Raw genomic sequence first — 21618 nt, 5'->3', positions numbered from 1 at the left:
GTTTTTTTGTCTTTTCAATAAAACAAATTGACTTGGACTAGAATCAGTGTATCTCTGAAGACAAAAGCTAAGTTTTTTGATACAGAAATACTAATATATTCATCCGTTATATAATCAGGGAGATGTTGACCCAAATATTGATGTATATTTTCTCTGTTCGCCCAAATTAATGATGGTATTTTCTTTTTTCAAAAATAAATAAAGCAATGACATGAAAGTAGTATAGTGCACATCGAACATTTTAGTTACATCTATTTGAATGAAAAAACGGCAACTTAGGAGGCACATAGGTCACTTATGATGCGTATTCGGGCATATGTGTAGAGTAAAAATATCATACTTTACGCCGAAAAAGCGAAACTGAAAGTTAAATGCGTTAACTTCCGAAAACCATGTATAATCCAACGAAAATAAATAATTGGTAAATAACAGCTTTCTTGTATGCAAAGAAAAAAAATTAAAAATGTTAAAAAAGAGATGTTGACACAAAATTACATAGCCCCTTCAATTCTGAAGATACTGCAAACGAACTGTACCTTAAAATTTTCATATCCCAGAAGCTAAAGTTCCCATGACGAATATTGCTATCGCTAGCGATTGCAAAAACCAACTTGTTTAACATTCCTCCTGAATTGGAGTGACCCCTATTTGGGAGCATAGAGTTTAGTAAAGTTAATTTGCAACTCGGATTTTGCAAAAAGGAACCAAGAGGATTCCAATGTTGCTAAGATTGTGCAACTGACAATCTTTGTAATAAAATCACTGACATTATGCAAAAAGTTAAATTTTCCAAAGGTGATTTTCGTCTTGAATTTATAGTTTATTAGAGGTAAAGATAAATTTTAATTAGATGATCAGTCCATAGTTGCAGGGTTAAAAAGTTTCACAATCTTAGCAACATTGGAATTCTTGTGGTTCCTTTTTGCAAAATGCAATCTGTGTGGCCTACAATGAAACAGATTTTCGATCCTTGAGGCAGTCGGATGGATCGAAGTTGCAAGCTACACAAATGGAAAAATGTCGGTGTGTTCCCCGCTTATTATTGATTGCGAGTAGGATTCGTAGTTGCGGGTTTGTTACTCCCACGTTCCGGGGCTGTTTCAAAGACCTGTCAAAAGCAGGGCTCCGAATTGCAAACACATGTTCGCGTTAATTCGAATGCTGATCGGCTGCATCGCGAATTTAAAAATTTCATCATGAGCAACACTAGTAATGGAGAAATCGGGTTATTTTTTTTTTCACTCGTTTTTTCTCTCTCTCTGCAGCGCATGTAGGATTACTGCCTCAGGGCGGAACTTTCAATGCTGTTCGCGCTGCACGGACTGGCTGCCCAGTTCACGGAGTGGGCGAAAACATCGGCCAGTACACGGACTGGTCATTTCGTCAACGGGGCGTAACATACAGGGTGATCCAGCGCTGAAAAAAAAAATCTCGGTGTATTAGGCAAGAAAAGGGTAAAATTACCAAGAATTCAGGGTTCTATTTGATCCCAGTTTTTTCTTGATAAAATTACCATTTATGGAATCTCCGAAACCGAGAAACCGAGAAATCTCGGTAAAATTATTGAACTTTCTCGGTAACTTTACTGGACCTTGGTAAAAACGCCAATATTTTTTATCGACTGTGGTAGAATTACCGAGATAACATGGCAAAGTTACCGGGATTGATTACCAATAAAAACTAGTGGTATTCTTACCTAAAAAAACAGTAAAAATACCGGTTTTTAGGTAAGCTTACCAGCCTGTCTTGGTAAAATTACCAATAATTGGTAAAACAAGTGAGATGGTAAAGGTATCAACGGACCGTGGTAAAATCGCCGAGAATTTTTTTTCATTGAGGGTTAAACGGCCAGACTGCAGCTCTTATGCAGCTTTAACGAGCACACCTCATCTATTCCACCCTTACATGGCTCTGTTCAGCAGAAATCTATATATTTAATATCCTAAGGCCTTTTTTGGCCTCCAACAGTTTGTGCTAATTCGATCTCGGAGACTACTGGACCGATTTTCCTCGGATTTGTTTTAAATGAAAACTCTTAGGCTGTAGACTTGCCAACATCCCTTGGTTTTTCGATTTGCGCGACCGACGTTGCAAAATTTACCTCCATTTGATAACGACATATTTGCGTTTTTGACGCTGGACGAGTCATATGGTTGGGGGACCTCCCACCCTTTGATTTTCCGTTTCCCTCTCCAGGTAAACCCATCCCTACCTGCCTTTAACACGTGTCACCCTTCTACTCTGGCACGGGTCCTGTGGCAGTATACCTCCTCTCCTTATGCCGCCTGACTCGGAATACCTGCTACGCATTATAATCAGTTCTCGGTTTGTCCAGGTTTCTTTTTAGTGCGTCTAGAGTTTTGCTTTCTTGATTTTGTCTTTAGTTTTTTTTTACATGAAAATTACTTAATTTTGATGTGTATTTTTCAGGAGATAATTTTTCTTTTTACGGCAGCACAGGTTTTATTATTAATAATTAACTTTTGTCAGCAGCTCATGTGTTCTTCCAAGAGAATCGGTAATTAATCTTCACCGTTTCGCACCGTTAAAATTTCACAAAGTGTTTTGATTTTTTTTTTCCAGGATTGTTTTTTTATTCTTCAAGGATGTTTTTTTTCTAGAAGTAGGTGGTTATCATCATTAGTTTCTTATTATTTGTTTGTGAATTTATTAATTTGCCTCCAGTAAGTCCACTAATTATTCGTGGTAGCAATATTTGGCTCGCGAAGCGAGCCAACATCACTCGCGGAGCGAGTGACTGGGGGTCCAGGGGGCTTGCCCCCGGCTAGCGGCGCAAGCGAGCGTAGCGAGCTGAAGCAGCTAGTATGTCTAATTATTCCTAATAATTAATCGTAATCGATGTATTTGAATGTTACACCCTGTTTGTGGAATTGGTTTGTCCGGTGACCGGGCAATTCTGGGCAATTCGGGTGCTACAACTGATAGCTCCCGTGCATGTCTGAAAGGGTAAGAAAAACTGGAGTGCCTTCAAGTTTTGAGCATGCAACACGCACATCCGTAGAACACGAATTGTTGCATCGAGCCGTCAGAACCAACTTACAATCAGTGTAGTCTTCGCAGGTCCAGGTACTAACCGAATTATTGACTTTAGATACTCAGCGGGCTGATTGTTGGAATTGATAGACAAAAGCCGTAGACATAAAAAGACATAGGGAGTATGGACGGATCCTATTGATTGAAATGATTGGTTCCTATAGACTAGGGAGAAAATGATGGACTAACGATAGGTTCTTTCGTAGGTTGCCGTTTGTTAGTCTATTCCTTACCACATTTGTCTATTGCAACCACCTGCCTCCACTAATTGGATCCCTCCACATCCTTTTCGTCTTATTTGTCTATAGCTTCGTCTCTCAATTTTAACAATCACCACGCTGGTCTCGTGTCTATAACTGACAGTACTCTTTATAAAGGTGCTCCGTTATTCGGGTGCTACAAGTGACTAATCTCAAGTTTTCATGACCGCGGGAGTGATGTTTGGAGAAAAATGGTGACAGCGACGTGTTTCTCGAAAAATTTACGTGGGTTTGAATTACCTAATCCTTTTGACTCTAAAAAGGCTCCAAAACTTTTTGGTGTTAACATTTTTCTTTTCATTAGCCCCCTCATTCATCCGAATTTAAACATCGTTGATTGTACTTTTTAACAAATTCAGAGCATGAATGTCAGTCCTTTTCCCTAAAAATAGGGATGGACGCGGTTCGTCGTTAAATTTCGTCGCTCCTCTAACGTAAGGGCGTATCTCTATTTCCACATGACCTCCGGAAAACATGGCAGTATATGGACAAAAGGGCCCACGTTGAAATTGAGATACGCCCTTACGTCAGAGGAGCGACGATTTAAATCACGTTGAGGATCGTCCATGGACCGAGTGCGTATGATGGGAAAACTGTCCTCAAATCCTCAGGTTTTGGTGCCTTCCCAGTGGAACCTTAGGGGATAATCCATATCACTTAAAGTTAGACGAAGGTTTCCGTGCTTTCCTCTCACTAAGGTGGGTGTCACTCCGGCGTTTCGTCCGTTCGTGGTTGCCGTTTCTGCCGTGCTAAGGAAGAACGCCGTATCGACATTCAGGTGTTGCCAAATTTCCTTCGATGAAACTTTCATTTTTAAGGAATTAATGAATATTTTTTCTTGATATTTTAAGACTTTATAGATCAATTTTTGAAAAAAATCCTCCGAAAAATCGGAGGAGGAGTATTCGCAAATATCCCCGAAAATTCGTCATTTTTCGAGGGAAATTTGGCAACTGGCAACTGCCTCTTCTATAGTTTTGGATCCATGCTCATGTTGGAAAATACCACTATTTTTGTATGTTCAAAATTAACAACTTATTTTAGCGCTCATCAAAAGTAAGATTTGTCAATTTCGGAAAATTTCACACCAAAAAAAGTTCAAAAACATACTTACTTGCGCGCAGTTATTTTTTGTGTAAAAAAAACGACGCGCGTATACGCGCATGTGAATACCATACGTGATTAACACTTTTGATTTGAATTTGAGCTGTGATATTTTTCAACGTAATCGTATAGAGTACTTTCATAAGTGATTATTCATCAACTGATAAGATCTCATAGCCTTGAAACCGTTTGATCACCGAGCAATGTACAATTTCGAATCAATTATCCGCAATTTAAATGATTGTAACGCGTGGGAAATGTCAGAGTTCGACGCGCAGAGAACATTTGTTGCCGATTATTTCTGGTCGGTGAATTTTACCCCACTTTATTATGTATAGGAGGGTGAACAGTTGAGTTTCGTCTCTCAACTCTAGCGCTCACTCACAGAAATGCTCAATTTTCGATGATTAAAAATACCACTTCAACATTTCGTAGATCAGGGCTAACAAAGAAAACATAATCGGAGATTTTCCAACATCGCAATCGAGCAATACATTTTTTTGCATCACCCATTGATACAATGCGATACTGCAATTTTAATCTGAAGGAAATACGCCGTATGAACATTCGAGAGTTGACAAATTTCCTTCGATAAAACGTTTATTTTTGAGGAAAGTTACGAATGTTTTTCCTTGAAGTTTTCAGATACTTCATGTGAAATTAAGAACAAAATTACATGAAAAATTTGAAGAAAAATATTTACAAATTTTCCCGAGAATTCGTAATTAACCGAGGGAAATTTGGCAACGCATGAGGGGTCATACGGCGTCCTTCCTTAGCACGGCAGTATTAGTCTATTGGACTTTAATGAGTAGGGTAGATCCATATGCGATGGATTTTTTTTAAAAAGTGTTTTTTCTTATACTGCCGGGCGAAGGAAGAACGCCGTGCGAACATTCGAAAGTTGCCAAATTTCCCCGGATAAAACATGTATTTTTGACGATATTCATGCATATTTTTCCCAGAGATTTTCAGCTATTTTAGATTAAATTGCGAACAAAATAGTCTGAAAAATTGGAAAGAAAATATTCATAAGTTTACCAGGAAATTCGTGTTTTATCGAAGGATATTTGGCAACGCCTGGAGGTTCACACGACGTTTTTCCTTAGCACGGCAGAGGCGTCTCGCGTGCTTGTTGCCATGCCGCGCGCCGCGCTGCATTGCTGTTGCTGTGTGCAAAGCTGGGCGCCTTCAACTGGACGTGTAGGCAACGCGGACATCCTAAGAGTAGGAATAGTTGTATCACGACGCCGTAACGTATAGCAGCCGTTTTTTCACTGTCATGATGGCTAACTCTCACAGAAACTTGATGAATTGATGTACGTTTGAGAGAAAGAATCAAAATGTTTATAATTTCGAAGAAATCGTATTCATTTTTCTGAAGACCACGCGACTCAGATAACAGGTGAAATTTCATGCTGCTAATGCATCAGCTGCAAAAATTGGAAGGAAAATATTTACTATTTCCCCAATTAATTCGATTTTCATCATAGAGAAAAGGCAACGCCTGAAGGTTCATACAGCGTTTTTTTTGGCATGGCAGTATAGTACCTACAAGTTTTCTTTCAAAACTACTTTTGTTGATAGATCCCTGTTGCGTAACCGACGTCCGATCCCGCTCACTTTTTGGCGTCCCTGCGCGGATAGCCGACGCGTTACTAGATTTATCAAACTACAAAATAGAGTCAAATCAGTGGGGTGAAAAGCTCGTTTCAGTTTGGTAAGCGAGCTTTTAAAAAGATTAAGTTCCGATTATCATTAATGTAGCGGACGTTTCCATCCGAATGACCTGATACGTAAACACTCGTTTTTATCCGTATTGATCCCCCTGCCCCCCCTCCCGCCTCGCGGAAGCCCCGAATGCGCTGCTAAGGATTATAACGTAGATCTCCTCGGTGCGGAACACTATATTTTTGATTGGATGCGTGGTATGGCCGGAATGCGTTCAATCGTTTGATTTCGACGCTTGTGCTGCGGGATAATTAAAAAAAAAGGAGCTCACATCGTGACTCGATATCGGAGGGAGGCCCGAGGTAATTTTTCAGTTGAATTGTGCGTCTATTAATTCATTCCAGGGTTTATTATTTCCTTTTTTCCTGTTACTGAAGCGCGTTTTTTTTTGCTCCGATGCGCCTTCTTCATAAAATAGAAAAAAATAATTTTCCTACGCGCTGCACTGAAAAAAGAAATTGGTAGAGTTTACCATTCCTTCACGCTGCACTGAAAAAAAAAAGTTACGGGCTGTATAGATATACCGTCCGTCCCGGGCTCAGAGGCCGGAAGTTCCAGGTGCTAGAGCCGTAGCTTCGATTGTTCCGGGTGCTGCGCTCGGCAATTTTGGCAGTGGCGTGGCGTGCTTTGCGATACATCGATTGATCTACCATTTAAACCTATGGAAATGAATCGATAAATAGGGTGTTCGCAGCGAACACCTTGATAATCGATTCTTTACCATAGCTTCAAATGGGGAAATATCGATAATCGATCATTCACGCCACGCCACTGAATTTTGGCCTCTGAGCCCGGAACGCGGACGGTATGTCTATAAAACCCCTAAGTACGGCTTCCACGGCCGGAGTTTTTTTTCAGTGTGTATTTCACACAGCGTCAATTCAGAGTCAATTCTGCCGGAAGAAAGGTAAACGTTGCTATATACTGGTAGGTACGGGTACGGGTACCGGTTCCTCTGGTAGAATCGACTTTGAATTCACGCTGTGTGCTTCATGCAGCGTGAAGGAATGGTAAATTCTACCAATCTTTTTTTTCAGTGTGATCTCGTTTTCCCCGTTAAGGCAGATATAAGTTTAGTTATTCTGAATCAATTGTAAAACTACACTGAAAAAAAAAAAAAAAAAAAAAAAAAAAAAAAAAAAAAAAAATCGGCCGTGGAAACCATTCTTACGGGCTTATGTAAACATACTGTCCGCGTTCCGAGCTCAAAGACTGAAAGTTCCGGGTGTGGGGCCCCGGAGCAGTCAAATAAGCTACGGATCCAGCACCCAAAACTTTCGGTCCCCTAGCGCGAAACGGACGGTATGTCTGAGTAGCCCTTAGCTTTTTTTCAGCATGGAAAGAACCTCTTTGTGCGTCCAAGGGAAAAGAAACCCTGCAAAAAAACACCGAGATGACTTCAGGTATGAAGGGGAGGGGGGAGGTCTCTGACTAGAACAACCGTTAGGTACCATCAAGCGCCCCTTTAAAGACGAGTGGAAGGGTGGAAGGGATCTGAAATGAGAGGAGTTAAAAAACTGGGGGTGGGGAAGAAAGACCGACTTTTATAGCTAGACCGACTCAAGACTCACTGAAAAAAAAATCTCGGGTGTATTTACTAAGAAAAGGGTAAAATTACCAAGAGGTCAGGGTTCTATTTGATCCCAGTTTTTTCTTGGTAAAATTACCATTTATAGAATTGGTAATTTTACCGAGAAATCTCGGTAAAATTATTGAACTTTCTCGGTAATATACTGGACCTTGGTAAAAACGCCAATATTTTTTATCGACTGTGGTAGAATTACTGAGATGAAATGGCAAAGTTACCGGGAATTGATTACCAATAAAAGTAGTATTCTTACCTGAAAAACAGTAAAAATACCGATTTTTAGGTAAGCTTACCAGGCCGTCTTGGTAAAATTACCAATAATTGGTAAAAAAAGTGAGATGGTAAAGGTACCAACGGACCTTGGTAAAACCGCCGAGAATTTTTTTTTCAGTGCTTGCTTTTAATGAAAAAGCAACTGATTATACCACCTTGGTATCTACAGTAATTTTACCGTTACTATATTAAATGAGTTAATTGAGCAGGACTCTTCTAAGATTCTTTTATGTAAAGTATTTCCTTGTTAAACACTAATGGTTGAAAGAGTTTTCCTTTTTTTGTACTTGGCTCTGGCTTCAGCAAAAATAAAAGTGAAAGATCCTGAACTTCGGAGTGGATTTATACCCTTAATGTTGTCAATGTATCTCGATGGATATCGGTCCGCGAAAAGAGGTAAAGCACCCTCAAAAATTGTATTGATGTACTCTATGCATCTGTGCCTGCGCTACCTCGCTGAGGTAAAGCGTCGTATGAACATACACGTGTTGCCAAATTTCCCTCGATAACATATTTATTTTTCGGGGCAGTTTTCAATATTTTTCCTTGAGATTTTCAGAGACTTAAAATCAAATTGCGATAAAAATCCTCCAGAGAAAATTAGCAGAACATTTTCTTAGGTTCTCCAGAAAATGTAGTTTTATCAGAGGACATTTGGCAACGCCCGAGGGCCCATACGTCGTTATTCCGCAGCACGGTGGTTTGGATAAAGTAGTATCATCAAAGTCTCATGAAAGCCCTCATCTTTGAGCCTTTTCCGTCTGCCGATGTATCTTAATTTGACGTTTCCGATATTTGCTTTGCGATATTGTACTTGGAAAAAGAGAGGGAGGAGAGGAAGAGGAACCCTCTAAAATAAACGAGGTGGAAGTGAACCAAATTGAGCCTGCCGTATATCGGTTCGGAATCCTTGCCGCGGTTTAATGTAAACAATGAGAGTAATAGTGGGAGATTAAAAGAGACAAGGGGACAGGTAAAAAATGAAGGGGGATCGACTCGAGAGGATTTACCCCTCTCCTCTCGACGGTATTGCTTTGACATGCAATACACGATGTTTGATGCGGAGTGCATCGTTGCCAGCAGCGTGGCAAAATTTCGTGAGAAGTAAAGTCTTGAAATTTCACGTGAGAGGTCTCGTGGAATTTCGGAAATTTATGAGAGATATTAAAAATGCCGGTCCTTTTTCATGTTTCGTAAAAAATTGTGACTTTCTTCTATTTATGTGAGTTTGAGTGCGGGTTTCATACTCTAGCCTCTGAAAAATATGAAATATTTCACTGCCTCGTGAAATTTCATGAAATATTTCACTGAAATTTCCAATCTTTTTTCCTCTTTTCTTCTCTTTTTCTCTCTTTTTCTCTCTTTTCCTCTCTTTTCCTCTCTTTTCCTCTCTTTTTCTATTTATTTCTCTTTATTTCTCTCTTTTTCTTTTTTTTCTCTCTTTTTCTCCCTTTATCCTTTGGTAACCCGTCTCTGTGTGACGGTTTCTCCTTTTGTCTCCGCCTTTCCCTTCTTTTCAATCTCTCACTATCTTTGTTTTCCTCTTCTTTGCTCTTTTTCCGTCTTACTCCTTTCTCCTCCTTACACTCCTGTATAGATATTTAGTGCATCAATTTCCTCAAGAATCATCGATAATCTGATAACTGGCAACCTCTGAGGGAGCTCGATTCGAGGAAAGTAATTTGACAGGGATGAATATATTGGCATCTTGCAAGTGTTTGCACAAGGTTTTTTCTTCTTTTTTCTGTGTCCTAAAAACAAAAGCGTCTTAGATTTGATTCATCTCTTTGCCTGAAATTCTCCCTGCGTTGCCACGTGAACAGAAAATTAAGTATAATTTTTTGCATGAAGGCTTCCGTTTCATTTTTACTGAATCACTATATTCGTCTCCGAGTACCATGCTATATAGATTGTGCCAGCGGCGTAGCGTGAATTGCGATGTATCGAATGTCATGCCATTTAAACCTATGGTGAAGAATCGATTATTAAGGTGCTCGCTACGAACATCCTGTTTATCGATCCTTTCTCATAGGTTTAAATGGTATAACAATTGATTATCCAATACCGGCTCAATCTACCTCAACATCAAAATTTACCTCTTTGTAAGAGAAGCCTGTTAAATAACCTCCGGGTAAGTTTTTTGTTTTCTTTTTCCCCCAAGTTTTTTCCTCTCATATTATTTTTTGCTTCCTTCAAATTTGGTTTTCTCTCTTTACACTTCGTTGAATTAATTTTGCTTACATTCTTTTTCAAAAAAATATTTTCAAGTTTCCCCTCAGCTTTGAAGATCGAGTGTAAACACATGATGAAAGTTTAACATATACTTAACATTTCTATAACGTATTTGATTGCAGCAAGGCAGATCTTTGCAAAGTGTCTCAGAAATGTAAAATGTGAGTAATGGAAATTAGATTGTGCTGGCACGGATAAAAATGGAGATTATATGCTTTTTTTCAATCAGACTCGACATGACCTCCGTTCCTTTTTTATGACCTTACCGGGATTTTTTAAGGTGATTCGATGGACGCTATATTTTGTGTTAAAACGACATGCGATGTATCGCATCGATTGGTTCCATTTTTTCGGCTACTTGTCATTTTTCTCGAATTTTAAGATTGCAATTCTGTTGTCAGGAGACTAAAAAATTCTTTTACCGATTTTGACGTACAAATTCAACGTATTGAAGGCGTGTTTTTTTAGAGGAACTCGATACCGATATCGAAACTGCACTCGAATGCGAGATTTTCTCTCTAAAAAAACCACGCTAATACTGCCATGCTAAGTAAACGCCGTATGAGCATTCGAATGTTGCCAAATTTCATCTCAAAAAACATGTATTATTTAAGAAAGTTATGAATATATTTCCTTTAAATTTTCAGAATTTTTAGATAAAATTACGAACGGAAATCCTATAGAAAATTGGAAAAAAAATATTTAAAAATATTCCCAAGGATTTGTAATTTGTCAAAGGAAATTTGGCAACGTCTGAAGGCTCATACGGCGTTTTTCCTCAGCACGGCAGTATAATACGTTGAATTTGTTTGTCGAAATTTGTAAGTGAATTTTTTAGTCTCCCGACAACAGAATTGCGATCCCAAAATTCGAGAAAAATGACGAGGAGCCGAAAAAGTAGAACTGATCTATGCGGTACATCGCATGTCGTTTCAACACAAAATATGGCGTCCACCGAATCATCTTGAAGGAAAGTAAGAGAATCTTGAAAAAAACTTTCATCTTTGATCCTGTATCGAAGTGAAAACTATAAGATGAATTCCAGTCTGCTTACTTCGAGGAAGGGAAAAAGCAACGACAAATTATGCAGCTAAATTTTTACCTGATTCGTTTCGTCATTTCTGGTTTCAACTCATTTGAAAGAAGGGGAAGTGTGGTGGGGGCGAGGGTGCGAGAAAGAAAAACACAAGACAGAAAGGGGCAAGGAAATATCTCCGAAGGTGAAATAGACGGATTTGAGGCAGGAGGATGAGCATACAAAAAAGAATAGGAGGATTAAAAAAGAAAAAAAAAAGATAGGAGAAAAAAGGCTCACGGTGAAAGTTAGGAAGTTGAGAACGACTAAATGCTCAGCGAGAGTAAATAAACTTTTAAATAAATGAGCAAAGCGCGAGTACACCCGACCTCTCTTAATTTTAATTTTTATTTACCTTTCTTTAGATTCTGCTCTTTTCCCATTCTCTGTATAGCTTCGATGTGATTGAGAGAAACTTATTTTTGAAACACTCACCGTGGAGCTCCAGTTTCCAGTAAGAATTCACTTATTACATTTTGATCCAGATTTTCCGGGGTGAAAGTTGGAGCACTTGAACTTTTGAGTTCGAAACTTCGAGGTTCCCACCCTAGTTTGCTTAAGTTTATGATGTGTTCCATTGGGTGCTAAAAAATTACAAGTGATGCGCTAATGCCATGCGTTAGAAACCATACAAAGAGGAATATTTTTGTTTACTACCTATCCGTTTCATTTACCATTGGACGCTTTTTTGTCGAAAGGGACGATTTACGCGAGAATTATACAAAAACTAATTATATTCCATGCAAATCCTATGCACTAAGTTCCTTCTAACTTACACAGTTAATAAAAAGGTAATTCCATCTTACCATAATACTGCCCTGCTAAGGAAAAACGCCGTATGAACCTCCAAGCGTTGCCAAATTTCCTTTGATAAAACGCGAATATCCTGGTAAACTTAAGAATATTTTCCTTCCAATTTTTCAGATAATTTTGCTCGCAAGTTTACCGAAAGTTCCTGAAAAATTCAAGGAAAAGTATTTACAACGTCCCTTAAAAATAAACATTTTATCGAAGGAAATTTGGCAACTCTCGAATGTTCATACGGCAATCTTCCTTAGCACGACAGAATGGTTCATGTGCAATATGGTCATGGCTAGTTCTAACTCATTGTTAAAACCTACATAAGCTGAACATCTCTCAACCATGATATTCATCACTTAAACCAACTTTCTAAAATGCTTTTACTCTACTTATTACAAATACCTATTTGTCAAATAGAGAAAATTCAAGTAATTTACGATCAACTTCTACCACGAAAAATTTGTGAAATTATTTAATTTCATCGGGGAAAAATCTTCGTAGGTATTTGATATCTCTCAAAAGCGAAAAAACTAATAAACCAACATTAATTTAGGCGTGAGATTTGTGAAAAGTATACTTTGTGAGGCATAAATAATCGCAAAGACCCTAAAAGGAACTGAAAAATTTGTTGGCTTCCTCTCATAACAATCAAAGGTGACAAGAATTTCGCAACACTGTAATTCTCGCTACATTTTGTCTATACTTTAATGATAGCCACTTTTTACGCTGAATCCTGAAAGCTCAGTGTCATAGGACATCGTAACATTATTGTGCAACTACCAGTCTGGCTGACAAGAATTCATTTTGCCTACCATGGCAAGTAAGGGCGATTTTTTTTGCGATTGAAAAATCTACAATATAGATGGCCAAAGTACGAAACCACGTATCTCCATTGCTTTGCTTCAAACCGCTCCCTTTTTGATTTTTCAAGGAGAAACAACAAGACAACTTTGCAGCTTAATATTTTTATATTCTCTGACCTACCAAAAATTCAAGGAATTGTCAAGAGATTATGATGACTATAGTTTTTCAAATCAAAAACAGAGTAGAACTAGAAGTCTGCAACGCCGCAAACTGAGATATGTGGTTTTGCGCGTTGACCAATGAAATTCTAGATAAAAATATTAATCACACTACGCGGAAAGCTACAGCAAGTACCTGCTCATAGTTATAGTTGAGAATTGTTCGACTAGAATTTAAATATTTTGTTTTGCGCCTGCCACGCTCTCATTAAACATACATTCAACCTTTCGAACGACGCCCCCCCCCCCCCCCCCATCACCCCATACGAGACGGAAAAAAGAATCGACGGAAAAAGAATCTATCTCATGTAAAATTGCACTACTGGAAAGCGGGAGCTTATTCAAAACAAGTTCACCTGTCACATCGTCGCCTTTCTCACGTGCTGCCGTGTTACGGAAAAACGCCGTATGAACCTCCAGGCGTTGCCAAATTTCCTTTGATAAAACACGAATTTCCTGGTAAACTTATGAACATTCTCTTTCCAATTTTTCAGATAAATTTGCCCGTAATTTCACCTGAAGTCCCTGAAAATTTCAAGGAAAAATATTTATAACTTCCCTCAAAAATGAACATTTTATCGAAGGAAATTTGGCAACTCTCGAACGCTCATTCGGCGTTTTTCCTTAGCACGGCAGCGTGGGGTGTATCTTAATTTGCACGTGAGCCCTCTGCTCCGCATAAGTCTATGTTTCGGGGCCAGTGGCGTGGCGTGCTTTGCGATATATCGATTGATCCACCATTTAAACCTATGGAAAAGGATCGATTATTAGGGTGTTCGCAGCGAACATTCCAATAATCGATTCTTTACCACAGCTCAAATGGGGAAATATCGATAATCGATCGTACACGCCTCGCCACTATTCGGGGCTCACGTGGAAATTGATATACGCCCTCATGTCAGAGGAGTGACGACGTCCAGTGGCGTGGCGTGAATTGCGATGTATCGATTGTTATGCCATTTAAACCTATGGTAAAGAATCGATTATTAAGGTGTTCGCTGCGAACACCCTGTTCATCGATCCTTTTCCATAGGATTAAAGCCTAGGATTGAAAGCTTCCTTTTCAATTTCCACGTGAGCCCCGAATAGTGGCGAGGCGTGTATGATCGATTATCGATATTTCCCCATTTGAGCTGTGGTAAAGAATCGATTATTGGAATGTTCGCTGCGAACACCCTAATAATCGATCCTTTTCCATAGGTTTAAATGGTGGATCAATCGATATATCGCAAAGCACGCCACGCCACTGACGACGTCAACCCGCGACTCCCCGTAACGGCTGAACGAGCTGACAGAATCTGGTCGTGTCTGACACGAAAAAACACTGCGGAAAGTTCTCATGGTGCTACTCCGAGGATCTCACTCAAAAATGCAAATCTGACAACTTGTATTGCGAGGGGGTACTCAAGGAAGATAAACCCAAAGCCGAGTCTACTTTCATCCCCTCTTGAGACGCCAGAACATCCACCTCGTGCCAGATTATGCAAAGCGTCTACATTTGCGATGCGCGTCGAAGCTGAGCTCAGGAATTTCATCGCGACGTGGCAGCGTTATGCTGAAATAGCGTCGCGCTACGGAATCGGGTTGCAGGGGTTACACGGGTCTGAGGAGCGATTATTGAGACTGATAGACAAAGCGATAGACAAAGAAGAAATAGGGAACATGGGAGCGATCCTATTGGTTGGGGAAGGTAGTTGTCATAGATTAAGGGGGAAATGGTGGAGTAACTATGGGGTCGCTCGCGAGTTGCCGTTAGTAAGTTTATTACTTACCTCCTTTACGCGTTGCAACCACCCGCTCCCACCAATAGGATGGCTTTATTTGCAAGGTGTCGTCTTTGTCTATTGCTTTGTCTATCAATCAATAATCAGCCCACTGGTTGGACAATCAGACTTGGGAGTGGGACAAACGCGGAGCAAAATAAAGGTCTTTGCTGAGTGGTGTTCATCATCCATTATCAGATTTTACAAAGCAATAGCTTCTAAATATATACCTATTTAAAAAGAAAGAAAAAGAAAGAAAAAAAAACAGAAAGAGAGAAAGAGGGAGAGAGAGGGAAAGGGAGGGAGAGGAATGAGAAACATGGATAAAAAAACAGGGTATAAATGAAAGGAAAGAAAACAAGAGGAAAAATAGAGGAGACCAGAGAAATGGGAGGAAAGGGGGATGAAGAAAAAATTTGAAAGAAGAAACGACAGCGACGGAAAAGAAAGATAAAAGCGCGAAAAAAGAAAAAAACAGAGACAAAAAATAAAAGAGAGCAAAGGAGGGTAAACTAAAAAGAAAGAAAGGAAGCTTAAAGGGAAAAATGAAAGAAGAAAACAGATAAAAAGAGGGAAAAAAACGATGAAGGACAGATGATAAAAAGTGGAAAATTAAAGAGCAGAGAAGGAAGAAGTAGTCGCAAAATATTACGACAAGCAAGAGGTGCAGCAAAAAAATACATCAAAGAAATAGAGCAAAAACAGGGAGACTAAGAAGAAAGAGGAAAAAAGTGAACGGGAAGAAAAGAGAAATAATGAGGGGGAAAAGATGAAAATGGATTTTTAAAGAAAAGAAAAACATGTCCAAATAATACTCTGTGAGAGAGGGTGGCTACGAATTTTGAAAAAAGAAAATAACAAAAACTGAATAAAAGGAAGTTTGAGGATAGCATAACGGTTTTATTTAGATTAATTTTTAAGAATTTTTGGTGAACTTGTGGCTTCAGATTTGTTTTTGAGCCTTACTTTTAGACCCTCCTTCGCGATCTTTGATTCGTCGTTTAAATTTGTCCAAACCACCGTAAACGTGAGTAAAGCTATACCAGTAATAAATTGGCTCAAGAGAGGAAGGAAGTTAGGCAACAGGATGATCGGTAGACAAAATATGCATCATATACTGAGCCGATTCTTAACTATAATGATGTAAGTATCAAAATCGGGTCCCCCGTGGTTCACCGTTTACACCTCCCACTCATAATTTCGCAAGGAGAGGTATTCCATCATCACCTCTCCTCTTGTGTCAAAAGTTAGGATACGTGCTCAATCTCCATGCTGCCGTGCTAAGGAAGAACGCCGTATGAACATCCGAGAGTTGCCACATTTCCCCGAATAAAACGTGTATTTTTGAAGAAAGTTATGCATATTTCTCCTTGAAATTTTCAGACTTTTTAGATACAATTAAGAAAAAAATCCTCTTACAAATTGGAGAAAAAATAATCAAAAATTTTCCTGAAAACTCATGATTTGTCGAAGGAAATTTGGCAACACCCGAAGGATCATACGGCGTTCTTCCTTAGGGCGGCGGCATGGTTGTCACCATCATTGCCCGTTTGGTTTTAAAAGTTGAGTTCTAAAAATCATCGATGGTGGAACTACCTAACCACGTACCCCGTTTACCTACTGTGCTTAAAATTTCCTGCTCCTACACTGAAAAAAAAATTTCGGCGTTTTTACCACGGTCCGTTGGTACCTTTACCATCTCACTTTTTTTACCAATTATTGGTAATTTTACAAAGACAGACTGGTAAGCTTACCTAAAAACCGGTATTTTTACTGTTTTTTTCAGGTAAGAATACCACTTTTATTGGTAATCAATTCCCGGTAACTTTGCCATTTTATCTCGGTAATTCTACCACAGTCGATAAAAAATATTGGCGTTTTTACCAAGGTCCAGTAAAATTACCGAGAAAGTTCAATAATTTTACCGAGATTTCTTGGTAAAATTACCAATTCCATAAATGGTAATTTTACCAAGAAAAAACTGGGATCAAATAGAACCCTGAATTCTTAGTAAATACATCGAGATTGATTTTTTCAGTGTATTATATTTTTCTAAAAGATATTTTCAATCGTTGCAATGCATTTAGACAACTCTGGACTTTATTCACATTACCCTTAAACTTTATATTCTTATGTTAAATAGCTAGTGCCTTACTTGCATATAATAACACATGAAAACAACTGCAAACGTTAAAATAAGGTGAGTGTTTAGGCGCAACAAGTTAAAAGATAACTGCCTGTATTAGTCACGCAAACCTGTTGCTGGCTCATTATTTCCTCTTTTGTAAAGCCTCTCCTATCACCCTTCACTTCCGAGATGCAGAGGGGAAAAAAAGGATTTTCAGTGTAATTCGCCCGTTTCAGTGGCGTGGCGTGCTTTGCGATTTATCGATTGATCTGCCATTTAAACCTATGGAAACGGATCGATAGACAGGGTTCTCGCAACGAACCCCTTCATAATCGATCTTTCACCGTAGCTTCAAATGGGAAAATATCGATAATCGATCATTCAGGCCTTGCCACTCGGCCGTTTTGACTCCTTGATGAGATGCTGTTAGTGAAAATAATGCAGTTAGAAATGAAGTGGTTAGTGTCTCATTGGCGCTTTAAACTTAACGAGAAATAGAAAAAATAAGGTGAAGGAGTGCCAAAAAACACTTGAAGCAATTTAAAATTCGGTCAAGTACAATATTCGTCCTGTTGAGATAAGATCGCACAGTAAGAGAGAATTATAGGATTTGCAGGGCAGTGTTCTATTTAACATCGTTGGAGCATTGTGGCACTGCTGCCGTGGAGTTGCGATGCTTTCTAGTTGGCAACACTGCTTTTGCTCCATTTAAATTCATTAAAACTATCGATTCCTGGCGAGGCAGGCTGAATCGATTGTTTTACGTACGTTTAAATGGAGGAAATGCAGTGTCGCCAACTTTTAAAAATCGCTACTGCTGCCAGGCTGAGGAAGAACGCCGTATGAGCATTTAGACGTTGCAAGTTTGCCCTATATATTCTTAAAAAAAGTTATGAATACGGTTCTGGAGGTTTTCAAACATAGGTTAAATAGCGAGTGAAATTACCTGAAAAGTTCAAATTAAAGTATTACAAGTTCCTTGGAGTTTGATATTTAAATTGAAGAAATTTGGCAACGTTTCAATATTTATACGACATTTTTCCTTAATACAGAAGGATGTACGGGAGCACTGCCGTGCTAAGGAAGAACAGCCGTATAAACCTTTAGGCGTTGCCAAATTTCTTTCGGTAAATCACGAATTTTCGGAAAAATTTGTAAATACTTTTCTTCCAATTTTTCAGATAATTTTGTTTGCAATTGTATCTAAAGTTCTTGAAAATCTATCGGAAAAATATTCATAACTTTCCTCAAAAATAAACATTTTATCGAAGGAAATTCGGCAACTCTTGGAGGTTCATACGGCGTTTTTCCTTAGCACGGCAGAGCAGGCGTCTCGCGTGCTCGTCGCCATGCGCGCGCCGCGCTGCATTGCTGTTGCTGTGTGAAAAGCTGGAGCGCCTTCAACTTAGCGTGTATGCAACGCGGACATCCTAAGAGTACGAATAGTTGTATCACGACGCCGTAACGTGGAGCAGCCGTTGTTTCACTGTCATGATGACTTTGCTTCTGATATAAAGGGAAAACTCTCACAGAAACTTGATGAATTGATGTACGTTTGAGAGAAATAATCAAAATGTTTATAATTTTGAGCGAATCGTATTCATTTTTCTGAAGACCACGCGACGCAGATAACGAGTGAAATTTCATACTGCTAATGCATCAGCTGCACTTTTCGTCGGGGGTAAAATGGAAACAAAAGAGAAGGGTGGACATTTGAACCCTCTTCTTCTCTCACCATCACCAACACAGACTGCCGTGTTACGGAAAAATTGTCTACAAACTTTTAGGCGTTGCCAAATCTCTGCTGGAAAAAGTTGAATTTGCTCAAAAATTATTGTATATATTTCTTTGCTCTTCGCAAGGAACTTATTCAAAATTCAATCTAAAATTTTTGAACATTTCCAAGTAAAATATTCATTATTTTACTCTAAAATGAGGATTTTTGAAAACGACTCTACGCTTGTATTTTTAAAACATTGCCAGATCTCTGCTGATAGAAATTGTATTTTCCTAAAAATTACCGTACATTTTCCTTTGATCTTTTCACGGAATTATTCACAATTTAGCGTAAAGTATCTACACATTTTTAAAAAAATATTCATAATTCTTCCCTGAAATGAAGTTTTTGTAAGTAAAATCAATTAAACAACGACCTACAGCCCGATTAATGAAATTGATAGACAAAGCGGTAGATAAAAAGGATGAAGGGGAAATGGAGCGGCCTATGGGTTAAGACAGGGGATTGCTAAAGACCGAGGGGAAAAATGAACTAACTATAGACTCTCTCGTGTGTTGCCGTTAGTTAGTCTATTGCTACCTCCTTTGTCCATTGCAACCACCCTTTTCACCACTGGTATCGCTCCACTTTAGTTTCCCGCTTTCTTTGTCTATAGCTTTGTCTATATATCTCAATAATCAGCCTGCCGATGTTATACAACGTTTTTCCTCAGGACGTAAGGACCTTCATGACCCTGTTTCCAACTCCGCACAGTGGATCGAGCTCATAGAAGAGGTCGGACATTAAAGTCTTGGCTAAAATTTCAAATTTCCCTGTTAATTTCGTCACAAATTCAATTTCAAGGGGTGTTTCTAGAAGTAAATTTCACGAAAAAACCAATAAAACCACATCTAAACGCTTTTGTTTTGTATTTTCAAAAAACATAAACTTTTAAAGTTTCCAGATTTTGTCCGTCTTCTCCTATCGACTCGACCCACTGTGCGCCGGACCATGCTGCCGAGCTAAGGAAGAACGCCGTATGAGCATTCGAGAGTTGCCAAATTTCCTTCGATAAAATGTTTATTTTTGAAGAAAATTATGAATATTTTTCCTTGAAATTTTCAGACACTTTAGATCAAATTACAAACAAAATTATCTGAGAAATTGGTAGAAAATATATTCAAAAATTTTCCTGAAAATCAGTAATTTGAAAGAGGAAATTTGGCAACGCCTGAAGGCTCATACGGCGCTTTTCCTTAGCACGGCAGCATGATCAAGTGGTCCCGTTGATGACGTCATCGTGGCAAAACCTAATGGCGCGCTATTGAGACGTCAGTCAGTCTTGATGAGACGCAGAGCACCGTATGATGATCCGTATCTTTGTTTCTGATCCCCCCTCTCCCCCTCCCCCATCTTGTGAGTGAGCCAATGCTCCGTACCCCGATTATCCCTCCGCCTAATTTACAGGCCTGTGTTCTGCGATGCTTTTGATTAGCTCCGTCGATCTGAGCTCATCTTTGCGAGGCTGTCATTGCCGCAGCTCATGTCCTCTGTTTTGATTGGAGCAGAATCTGGGTCTGAGAATCGGTGAGATAGGTTTGAGGGGGCCGGGGGTGTAATGCACCGCTAGACAAAGTGCGAATCTAAGCAGCAGCTTATTGTCGAAACTTTATCTGGCTTTGTCAGCCAGATAAGCCAAGACGGCCCTATGTGTGCCATGTAATATATCGATTTTCGATGTCTTGTCGCGCGGACAGAAAGTTCAACAATCAGGTCGCTATGTTATTATTACAGGAGAAAAACAAGGGAGGGGGCGGGAAACAAGGCTAAAATACGACAATACTTTTCTTATACATATATACTTATAATACTTTTTCTTTTCATTGGAAAACTATAGTCAACTTAATTTCTTGCAAACTTCCTTGATTTTTCTTATTTATTATAGCAGAATATTACGCAGAAATTTCAAATTGTGTTGTTGACGTGGTTTTCTTCGAAAAAATAAAGTGAGAGTACAGATTATGAAACACCACGATGGATATAAGTGGTTTCGCACTTTAGCCATCGATATACCGCAAGTCGCTTTAATTATAGCGCGCCCGGGCGCTCTGCGACTCCTAATCATCATCCTTGTCTATGAGAAAAGAGATCGTCTGGTAAATTGCACACCTTATGAACGAAAAACTATAATTTACTCGAGTTAAATCGTATACTATACGTGGACTAAACTTTCATATTTTGTGTGTGCGAAAATGTTTACGAAAAGGTTTTCTGCTCAGCTGTATCACGATCTCAATTTTTAGTATTTTTGGCACTGAGCTCCAGGTCTCTTTGGCGCGGATGGTCCCATTTTATGAAAATTACCTCAGAGTTTGCAAAGAAGATCAGTGCATTACATTTCTGCGTCCGTTTCTTTGCCTTATATTTTTCCCCTCAAAAATTCATTGTTGAGTGACTCAATTTTCTATTTTCCAGGTAAATAAAAGGATGTGGCAAAAAACGACAGAGCTCTTGCTTCTGTTGGCCGTGGTGAGGTCTTCTGAGGTTGAATGGTGTTCTCCGAAATGCATCTGCCCCTCTCAAAAAGAGGTAAGAGAAACTTTTGACTCTACAATTAGGTTTGACTCCCAGCGAAAAAATATGAAAACACAGATTCGTTAGCGTTTGCTTTCGTTCTTCAATATTGCGATACCCACAAGCATTTGTATACATTTGGATCCAGCTTTGGTTGTCAGACTGTGCCGAAATGAACAGCATTTCTATCCTATATATAACTCACATTGTTGAACAAATAAAAGATTTTGATAGTAAATGTTTTGTTGTTCCATATTAATTTGTTTAAACATTTGTTTTTATAAAAATAACAACTC

The 21618-nt window shown here is 39.0% G+C and overlaps 1 protein-coding gene across 1 annotated transcript in view; it reads left to right on the top strand.

Moving 5' to 3' along the window:
• Window positions 1–21618, top strand: part of LOC109034657 (uncharacterized) — a 76719-nt gene that overhangs the window by 41243 nt on the left and 13858 nt on the right. The window contains exon 3 of the mRNA XM_072304331.1: window positions 21224–21337. Coding sequence (XP_072160432.1) covers window positions 21236–21337 — 102 coding nt within the window. The 5' untranslated portion in view covers window positions 21224–21235. The remainder of the gene's footprint in view (window positions 1–21223; window positions 21338–21618) is intronic.

The sequence above is a fragment of the Bemisia tabaci genome, chromosome 9 (assembly GCF_918797505.1).
Source record: "Bemisia tabaci chromosome 9, PGI_BMITA_v3".
Classification (NCBI taxonomy): domain Eukaryota; kingdom Metazoa; phylum Arthropoda; class Insecta; order Hemiptera; family Aleyrodidae; genus Bemisia; species Bemisia tabaci.
The sequence above is the reverse complement of the archived record's forward strand: the minus strand, read 5'-3'. Positions and strand labels throughout refer to the sequence as shown.